Source organism: Grampus griseus (assembly GCF_964374135.1).
Source record: "Grampus griseus genome assembly, chromosome: 15".
Classification (NCBI taxonomy): domain Eukaryota; kingdom Metazoa; phylum Chordata; class Mammalia; order Artiodactyla; family Delphinidae; genus Grampus; species Grampus griseus.
In genome coordinates, this window is record NC_139009.1 from 74468330 (window position 1) to 74478182 (window position 9853).

Below are 9853 nucleotides of genomic sequence, written 5' to 3' on the forward strand. Positions count from 1 at the left end.
TTCCCTGAGAATGAAATCTGTTATTTTTCTGAGTCTTGGGATGTTCAGAGGACCCATGGGACTCCAGATAGGATGACAAAGAGGAAAGCACTTCCAGATCTTTATATCACAAGGCTCTCACCTTCAGAGAGACTTTTCCCCTTGAGCACCTCTGCTCCAATTTCTCCCTCAAGCTTTACAGCAGATCACAGGTGGGGTAGGTGGCAGGAAAGGGAAAGGGCTTCCTTCTATGGTGCTGTAATGCAGAGTCACAAAGTTTGCCCTGTGGGAAAGACTTGGGGCTTTTCAAAGGGCCAGGGAGGCAGTGCCTTCAGGGCACCAAGTAGGATCGTTGGGTAAAGGCCGGGGAAGAAGGAAAGGCCCTACCAAGACCTGGGAAACAGGGCAGCCACTGCCTGAACTCCTTAACTGCATGTCAAACTCAAGAGCGGGTGGGAAGGGGAATTCAGGGTCAAGTGTGCAACAGAAACAGTTCCTTGTTAGGTGGAGTGAGGGCTACTGACGGAGAAACAAGAACAAACCATCGAGTTGTGTGGAGCTGTACCCGCACAGAGCGTGTTACTTTCGCTAGGCTCACCACCATCTGCCTTTCCCCGGGAAGATGGAGGCAAGCACCCGGTGCTGCACTTAGGTGTGCAACACTACTAAGAGGCCCTGTGAATGTGGACTTGGGTTTTACATATGTAACAAGGGATAATGACCCTGAGGAGTATTTATACCCTATGTACAATATCTCTCAATGTAATGGTTCTAGATGCCAACTAAATGCTAACTATTGTCCAAATCATTTAGTGCAGTCATTCTCAACCTTGCCTCACATCAGAATCACCGGTAGAGCTTATTAAAAAAATACCACTCCCAGGCCTAGATCAGTTAAATCAGAATCTTTGAGGCTAAGGATCAGACACGGTTTTTTTTGTTTTTTTCCCTAAAGCTGCAACCCCGCCTCTTCTCTCTCCAGGAGATTCATGGGTAGCCAGGGATGCAAACCACTTGTTCAATTCAAGCCACTGGTTTTACAGAAGCTGGGGGAGAAGTTGAGCAATGGGCTAAAGGTCACACAGATAGTTCCATGAGCTGGTAAGGCCCTAGATCCCCCTGCAGGGATCGTCCTCCTCTCGGTTGGGGAGGCTGCCCCACCCTTTATTATTGTGCCTAACACAGAAGAAATGAGCAGGGAATTTTTGTTTGTTTTGCGGGAGTCGTGGAGGAGTGAAGCGCCAAGTCCTGAACAAATTAGATGCAGAAGTGCCCGGCGAGGCCGCGACAGAGCAGCGGGAAGCACCCTGACACCAGGCCTCCCTAGGCTCGCAGAACCATGATCCCTGGGCCAGGGCCTCCCTCCGTCTCTGAGAGACCTCTGACATCTGTCCTGCCGAGACTCTCTGAGCCGCAGAGCGGATGAAGGACCCCCTACAGCCCAGAGCCTTGGTTTTTCAGGGCTCTAGGGACGCGAGCCACACGTCCCTCCCACGAACCTACTCTAGGCTGGGACTGCAAGACGAAAATTTTCTGACCAGCCCCGGCCCCTGCCATTGGTTTCAGCCTTTGGTCACCTGACTTAATTGAGCCAATGAAAGGTGAGAAAATTAATACTTCCGCTTTCCCTGAGGCGAAAGAGCCACTGTGCCCGCCTTTCGGATGCTATGATTGGTCACCCTCCCTCAACTCGCCAGTTTATTGGCCAGCACCGCGAGGCTGAGGTGCAGCGGGGTCTGAGGGCAGTGTCAGGCCCGCTGCCATGGCGTCTTATTTCGATGAACACGACTGCGAGCCGTTGCACTCCGAGCAGGATGCCCGAACCAACATGCTGCTGGAGCTCGCCAGGTGGGTGCGCGGGGCTGGGAGGTAGGGCTCACGCAGCAGGTTACTGGGCTGAAGCTAGCTGGAGAAGGCGGATTATCTGGGGCAGTAGATTCAGAGGAGGACGGATAAATAATCTGGAGAGTTAGTTCCACAGTGAGATTCGGGGGAAGTCGATCATTTGGATCGTCCTTGGAGGGGCCCGGGCAAGGGGGTTCTGGAAAAGACGAGCTGGCGAGTCGGGGGAGTCGGGGCCGCAGGGCAGTGGGGCTCTAGGAGATTCTGGAATAGGCGGGTCATGGGGGCGGGGTAGGGGCCGTGTGGCTGTGAGTGGGCATATTCGTTAGGAACTCCAAGCATGGAAGCCACACTGCCACTTGGAATCTGGCTTTACCAGGTCATTCCTGCGTGGCCTGGGTAACTTCTCTGAGCTGTTGTCTCATGTGTAAAATGGGAATAAACAGCTTGCGTGCTTGGGGTTGTCTGATGGCAGCTGTAAGCCATTTCCCGCTGTGCTTTTTACGTAGTGAGCACTACTGAGGCGTAGCTATTAATACTAGTAGCTGGGCAGAGTACTTATCTGTTAATGCTTAGTGGACTGCGGGGGCAATGAGAAAGTATGGGTTTTTTTGTTTTTTGTGTTTTGGCTATGCTGGGTCTTCGTTGCTTCACACGGGCTTTCTCTAGTTGTAGCGGGCGTGGGCTACTCTTCGTTGCGGTGCGCGGGCTTCTCATTGCGGTGGCGTCTCTTGTTGCAGAGCATGGGCTCTAGGCGCAAGGGCTTCAGTAGTTGCAGCACGCGGGCTCAGTAGTTGCGGCACGTGCGCTTACTAGTTGCAGCACGCGGGCTCTAGAGCGCACAGGCTTCAGTAGTTGTGGCACACAGGCTCAGTAGTTGCAGCTCGTGGGCTCTAGAGCGCGGGCTCAGTAGTTGTGGTGCACGGGCTTAGTTCCCCTTCAGCATGTGGGATCTTCCTGGACCAGGGATCAAACCCGTGTCCCCTGCATTGGCAGGTGGATTCTTAACCACTGGACCACCAGGGAAGCCCCAAAAGTATGATTTTTCTTTGGTTCTGACTTTGGATTCTTCTTCCCAGGTCCCTTTTCAATAGGATGGACTTCGAAGACTTGGGGTTGGTAGTAGATTGGGATCACCACCTGCCTCCACCTGCTGCCAAGACTGCAGTTGAGAACCTCCCCAGGACAGTCATCAGGGGCTCTCAGGCTGGTGAGAACACTAATTCTTTCCACTATTTGGGTCAGGTCTGCCAGACCCACCCCCTCTGGAAGCCAGACTATGGTCTGGCCCTTTAGTTTTCCAGGCCAGGTTGGGGCAAGAAGTGTCCTTCAGGAATGGGAGCTGGGAGGTAGGGCCTATAGCAGCTCTCCTGATTAGCACTCCCTCCTCAAGAGCTCAAGTGCCCCGTGTGTCTTTTGGAATTTGAGGAGGAGGAGACTGCCATTGAGATGCCTTGCCATCACCTCTTCCACTCCAACTGCATTCTGCCCTGGCTGAGCAAGGTACTGCTTCCTTTTTCCCAGCCCTCACCCTGCCCTGGGCCCAGTTCTCAAGCCGCTTTCTGTTTGTGGACTACTGGGGGGATCAGAGACGGGAGAGGGATAGGGGTGGGATTTGGGAGCTGGAGACGGTTTTTAGCTTATCAAGACCAGACCTGGGCTCGTACACTGCACTGCTTTTCCCAGACAAATTCCTGCCCCCTGTGCCGCCACGAGCTGCCCACTGATGATGACACTTATGAGGAGTATAGACGAGATAAGGTAGGGGGCTGGGTAAGTGGAGTGGGTGGTGACGGGGCTCCCTGAGTCCGTCCTTGATGCTCTCGTTCCCCACCTCAGCAAGCCTGAGTAGGCCTCATGGTCCCTGACTCTGGCGGCCTTCCCAGTGATTTTAGTGAGGGGCAAGAGCCTTGGCATCGCAGGTGCCCAGGGCCTGAGAACAGTGAGCCAGTCCCACGGTGGCTGCCCTGTCCCTTCACCCACAGGCCTCGGGGTACGGCCCCTGCCCAGTGCACCCTCTTTCCTTCAGGCTCGCAAGCAGCAGCAGAAGCACCGACTCGAGAACCTCCATGGAGCCATGTACACATGAGGTGGCTGGGACGGCACACCAGTCCTCCACAACACCTTCCTCGTCTGCCTCGGATTCTCATTAAAAGTTTCTTTACCCATCCTGCCGCTCCATTGCTCACAGGCCTGGGCAGGGACTCTGTACTCTCCAGTGGGTCTCTACTGCTATGGGGGAAGGTGGTCCTGAACCGTAGAAGGTACCAGGCTGCCAAGCCTGCTGGCCTCAGGGCAGTAGGGCCCAGGTCAAGCACTTGGCCACCGACCAGACCAGCCAGGGCTTCGGCCTCTGTGTCTGCAGTTGGAAAGCAAAATGTGTCAGGGTCTGGCAGCCAGTAATTACTTAAAAACGGTAAAGAAAAACTAGCCCATCTCTCTCCCTCCCCCTGCAATCTTTAGTCAACCTTAGAATCCCAGGGGCTTTCTTTAGCGTCACTGCAAAGACTGCTTCTAACAAACATTTCCAAGTTATTCTCTGTATCCTCCCTTCCTCCTATCCCTTAGTGTGGAATCAAGCTTCAAACCAGACTCTGAGCAGGACAGGAAGTGTGAAAGGATGGAGTCGGCTCTTTAGACTGTTTAAAGGCCCAGAAAGGGCTTCAAGCCCTTGCCGGGTATTCGGATAGCACTTGGCATCCCTCGTTTTTCTCAAAGAGCAGCGGGCACTCGGGACCCTCCCTGGAGGCAGAGGCTTTCTCCCATCCTTTGCCTAGGGAAAGCCAGGATCAGGCCCTCTCCGACTCTCCAGAACAGACTACAGACATGCAAATTAGAATTCTTTTAATAGATATATATATAAAAAAAAGTACTAAAATACCCACGTGGTTCTGCTGTGTTATTTGCCCTAAAGAAAGGGACAGAGTGAAGAATCCCAGTGCAGCTCAGTGGGCCCAGAAGTGGGCCTTCCCACAGACTAAGGAGTGCTCACCCCCGCCCCCAGACTGCTGTCCCTCTTGCTGTTCCCAGCCCCCAATTCCTGCAGCAGGAAACCCCAGTGGCACTGGGGGAGTAGAAGGCACCTGAAGGGCTGGCTGGGTGAATGAGGATACGTGACCTTTAAAACATAAAAATAACACTGCGGTGTGGGGAGCAGGCTGTGCGCAGCTTGGGCAGCCGCCAGGGCCCGCTCCTGTATGGCACAGGTGGGTGTGGGATGGCCACTCCTCCAGGAGCGAGGAAGCCTCTGTCCCAACAGAATACTTTCTCAAAATCGTTTTTTGGTACAAAATAAATGCGAAGGAGATAACGGGGTGGGGAGCTGCGGAGGCCGGGCCAGCCACCCTCCCCAGACCTCAGATCATGGCGACGCTCTCAGGGGCACAGTTGAGGTGTGTGGAGGTGCTGCTGCTTCCGGACGACTTGCAGGCCCGGCCGGGGGCGGGCTGCAGTGTGGCCACCAGTGTCTCCGAGGAGACTGCCCCGAACTCATAGCTGAAGGTGCCGTAGAAGATGAGGATGTCGATGACAAACACCCACTCGCATAGGGCTGCCCCGTGCTGCAGCTGAGAGCTCTCGTGGATGAAGAAGACCCCGCCTGGGATGGGGCTAAGGAAATGTTCAGTGGGATGGGCGGCAGCCTGGCGACACCCTTTCTGCCTTCCCGGATATGCGGCTAGGCTGGGGCCGAGGACCAGGCCTCACCTCCCGGGAGAGGGGGGCAGAAGACCACCCTGGGTGGGGGCGGATCCCCATCTTGGGTGGGAGAGGGCCTGGGCTACAGGAGGAGCTCCTGGCCGCCCTGTCCTGGAAGGATACTGAGGATCAGAGAGACAAAGGCGACGGCTGCCAGCACGATCCGCAGGTAGGCCACAGCCAGGTCGTGGGGGGCAGTGGCCCCGTGGTAGGAGAGGGCACAGTGCAGGCAGACAAAGAGCAGCCCGGCAGTGAAGGCCACGCCGGTTCCGACGTAGTGCAGAGACTTAGCGTGATCCACCTGGGCCCGGAGAGAGGGGCCGACCCGTGAAGCAGCTCCCTCCACCCCGCTCCGTCCCTCCCTCCCGGGCTTTTCCCCTCCCGGGCCCTGTTCTTCCCACCCCCAACCCTGAGGGGCAACCCTCGGGAAACTGAGGGCCCCTGCCGAAAGCCTGGCTCCCTTCGGGAAGTGCAAGAGGTGGGCGGGCGGGCGCACCTGGAAGTTGCCCACCACCACCAGGCCCGCAGCGTTGGTGCAGCCTGTGATGAGCGTCGTGGTGTTGACCCAGGAATGACGGCTCTGCTCCAGGAGCTGCCCGTAGCGCAGGAGGCAGATCAGGGCCACTGGGGGAGGAGAGCACAGGTGGGGCCGGCTCTGGCCCTGGCCCAGTCCAGCGAGCCCACCAGCTTTCCCCAGATACTCTGAGGGCAGGAAGGGAACGGACAGGCGGGTGGTGTGCCCTACCAGCGTGGCCGTGTGCAAGTTAGCCTTGGGCCTTCAAGGAACGGAAGAGAAGTGGCCCCGCTGGCCTTAGCTCGTGGCGGGGTAGGCGGCGCGAGGCCAGGGCTTCCTGGGCCTCTTTGGGGAGCAGGTGTGAGGGCGGGCAGGACTGAGCGGGTTGGTGGTCGGGCCGAGGGCACAACTCACCCATGAAAGCACCCACGTTGCCAATGAGGCTGAAGAGGCAGCTCTCTGGGGGGTATGTGCCGCACTTGCTGAGAGGAGGGGGCGAGGACAGAGTGAGGGGGGGGCAGGAGCACCGGAAGTCCCCGTTCTGGCCCGCCTGCTCTCCCTTGCCTTATCTGTGCCTGTTCCTTGGCAGGCAAGCCCGACTGATGAGAAGGGCCAGGGTCCCTCACAAACATTTGGCCCTAGGCTGGCCGCACCTCCCTCCAAGGCAGAGCTGGTGTGCGTGCTGGGGTAGGCAGTGCCCAGGATTGCTCGGCAGACCCCGAGGCTCTTGGACTCCCTGAGACCGTCAAGGCCTGCAGGGGGTCTGGCTTCCCTTAAGCCAGAACTTGGGCTGGGCAAACGGAGAGCTTGAACTTAAATCCAGGTGGCTCCACTTACTAGCTGAGGGACCTGGATGGATGACATAGCTCTGTCTCCCTTTCCTTACCTATAAAATGGTGAAAACAACAGGTGCCTTAGTGCTAGGAGAATTAAATGCCGCTACGCATGTAAAGCATTCAGCACGGGGTCCGGTACATAGTAATTGGTAAGTAATATTGTAATTAAGTGCTCTTAATGGAATTATTATTCCTGAGACCCAAGGACAGGCCTTTGCTGGGGGGCTTAGTTGGGAGTCTAGCAGGGCCTTGGGTCTCTGTGACCTGCGCGGTTTCTAGGCCTTACCTGATGAGGGGGACATCGTCCAGGGTGCAGCAGGTCTTGGGGCCCCCTTGCTCAGTGGGGTCAGGAGAGCAGGATTCGTTGTAGGACCTGGCAGGCAGGACAGAGAGTAGCCTGGGGGAAAGGGGTTCCCCCAGGCCCTCGGCCTGTAGCCTCAGGCCTCTCGGAGACCACCCTCCCAGACCTCCCTTGGCAGGGGCAGAAGAGCCCACTTCCCAGGGCCCCCCTGAGACAGAAGCCAAAGGGGCGAATGACGGTGGGAAGCAGGTAGGTGGGCACGAAGCCATGCCTGGGGAGGGGCAGGCGCTGCCAATGTCAGAGAAGAGCAGTGAGGCCCAGTGTCTCCATCTGGCTCGAGGCAGCCCCGGCCCCAGAGGGAACAGAGATGAAGGGAGCTTTAGAGTGAGGCTGTCTGCAGAGTGCGCCATACCAGTTCTCCACGGGGCACACGTGGTGGTTCATCACGGCCATGGCATACCTGCGGGAGCACAACTGTCACCCTGCCCCATGATGCACCCAGCCTTCTCCCACTGACTCTTTTCCTTTGATTCTGCCCCCATTCAGCCTTATCGTCCTTTCCGGGGACTCAACTTGGGGTGGCCCTGGGGCTTGATGCTACTCTAGAACCCACAGCCTAGTCCCAAACTAGAGGACCTCTGGAAGTTGCCCTGGCTAGAAGTGTGTCTGTCAGGGCCACCCTGCTGGACAGCAGTGGTGCCAGCTTGTCCCAAGGGGCTGTGTGCCCAGGCACCAGGCCAGGCTTTGCAGACAGCCAGAGTGGCCCTGGGTACCACCCTGGAGCCTGCAACAGGACAAGGGACTTTGTGTGTGCCATCAGGCTCCTGTTGGGTCCTGTCCCTCCTCAGCCGGGGTCCATTTTGTCCCCTAGTTGCCTCCCCCCATCCCCCTCTTTACTCACACAGTCCATAGGCCAGTGATGGAGAATGCTGACAGGCTGACAGGAAGGAGGATCCAGGCGGTCATGAGGGAGGGGAGCCAGGGTGGTGGTGGTGTGGGGGGAGGACAAGAGGTAGGTGGGGAAGAGGGTGTGGACCCAGCTACCTTAAGGTACTTCGCCAAAACCATCAGCTGCCCGGGCCTGGTGGAGAGAGACAGGTCAAAGTCCAGGGTCTAGTGACTGGCCAAAGCCGGTGCGGGGGAGAGGAAGGTGGTCAACACCAGATGCAGGGCTCCCGCTGCGGCTCTGAGCGCCCACACTTCGGGCTGAGCCCCCGCCGCAACGTGGACACCCTCCGGCAGCCACCGGGGGCCTCCGCGTTCCACCCAGATGTTCAGAAACGCCGCGGGGCCCTAACATCTGGAAAGGGGGCCACTCTCCCTGGCCTGAGGGTCCCGGGCTGGGAGAGGGGCTGGAGTCAGGACAGTCCAGGGGGCCACGCCAAGGAAAGCCTGGGAGGGGATCCGGGGCTGGGTGGAGAGGCGGCCGGGGGCAGGCAGCCACCTGACCACCAGCGCCGCGGGGAAGGGGCGGGTTCACGCGGGAAGCTCAGCCCGGCCCGCTCCCGCCCGCGTGGGCGCCCGGAGCCCACGGTCCGCTAGGCCCCGGGATCCGGGGACCCGCGCCTCCGCAGGTCCGGGGGACGAAGGGGCCCAGTACGCACCTCCCCGGAGCGCCCCGCCGCCGCCGCCACCGTGTCTGCTCGGCCCCCGCGTGGCGCCGTCCCCGGCTGCGGCCCTCGGAGCTGCCCTGAATGGTTTAAAGGGCCGAGCAGCCCCTCCCCCGGCGCCCCGGACCGAGCCGCGCCGCCCGCCGGGACGTGGAGTCCGCGCCGCCCCAGCCCTGGCGCTCGCGCCCAGCCGGGAACTACAACTCCCGAGCCCCCGCGCCCGCGTCACGCTGGAAGGGTGGGCGGTGCCCCGACTTCTGGGGACCTGGACGCCGAGGGCGGTGGCCTGGGACCCCAGCGGAGGCTCTGACACCGATGCGAAAAGGATAGTCCCGTCTACCTGCACCGGCGGGGGAAGCTTCGGGAGGCGGGGAGCTCCGGGTGTGCACTGCCTTCCCGCTGCACGTGTGATTGTCACCGAGCACGTGGCTGGAGGAATCCTCCCTCAGCCGCCGCGCACATTTTGCAGCCTGGACTGGCCGACAGTGACTTCGGGCAGCCTCCCTCCATGTGGCACCCCGTGCCTGCCGCTGTCCAAGGCGAGGTGGGTCTGCAGAGAAGCAAGCACAAAGCCTTGGCTGTTCCTTAGGAAACCAGCGCTCTGGATTTGGCTTTTGCTTCCCTCGGCTCAGCAAACTCTGGAGGAGGGCTACTTTCATCAGATACATTTTATTTTCCGGGGTATTAGTACACAGTGTACTGTCCAGAAGTCAGTGTCCAAAATGTGTTTCCTGACTGCTGAACACTCACTTGAAACAATATCCATTCAAAGTAGACACACTTGGCCAGGTGTTGGGAGGCAAAGGAGAGGAGAGGAAGGCAGGAGACCCAGAGCAATCTGGGAAAAAGCAAACAACTGTGAGGATAAATTACCCAACAGCTTCACCAAAATTTATGTTGAATGAAAAAAATGCACAACCTAAAAGTTGAGAATTGTTTTATTCGGTAGACTTTCTGAGGACTCAAGCCCTGGAGGAAGCCTCTCGGATACCTCTGAGGGACTGCTCCAAAGAAGCAGGGGAGAAGCCAGGATGGGAGTTTTTGCAAAACCCAGGTATTTGTAATATCAAAAGCT

At 58.2% G+C, this 9853-nt stretch overlaps 2 protein-coding genes across 5 annotated transcripts; one reads left to right on the forward strand and one right to left on the reverse strand.

Annotated features, from left to right (window-relative positions):
• Nucleotides 1-1690: 1690 nt before the first annotated feature.
• RNF181 (ring finger protein 181) lies at nt 1691-4697 on the forward strand. 2 transcript variants are annotated; one of them, XM_082672135.1, is made up of 5 exons: nt 1691-1827; nt 2901-3031; nt 3215-3324; nt 3508-3582; nt 3851-4697. In XM_082672135.1, the coding sequence occupies exons 1-5, from the start codon at nt 1742-1744 to the stop codon at nt 3908-3910; spliced, it is 462 nt and encodes a 153-aa protein (XP_082528261.1). In that variant the 5' UTR covers nt 1691-1741; the 3' UTR covers nt 3911-4697. The 2 variants fall into 2 exon arrangements, with proteins under 2 accessions (XP_082528261.1, XP_082528262.1); XM_082672136.1 differs by lacking the exon at nt 3508-3582.
• TMEM150A (transmembrane protein 150A) lies at nt 4697-8873 on the reverse strand. Of its 3 annotated transcripts, none has more exons than XM_082672134.1 (8): nt 8773-8873; nt 8070-8249; nt 7581-7628; nt 7154-7240; nt 6446-6513; nt 6014-6141; nt 5641-5818; nt 4697-5419 (listed from the first exon to the last, which is right to left on the reverse strand). In XM_082672134.1, exons 2-8 carry the CDS (start codon nt 8234-8236, stop codon nt 5178-5180), a joined length of 918 nt encoding a protein of 305 aa, XP_082528260.1. In that variant the 5' UTR covers nt 8237-8249; nt 8773-8873; the 3' UTR covers nt 4697-5177. The 3 variants fall into 3 exon arrangements, with proteins under 3 accessions (XP_082528260.1, XP_082528259.1, XP_082528258.1); XM_082672133.1 differs by having other exon boundaries at nt 7154-7264; XM_082672132.1 differs by having other exon boundaries at nt 7154-7628.
• Between the last annotated feature and the right edge of the window lie 980 nt (nt 8874-9853).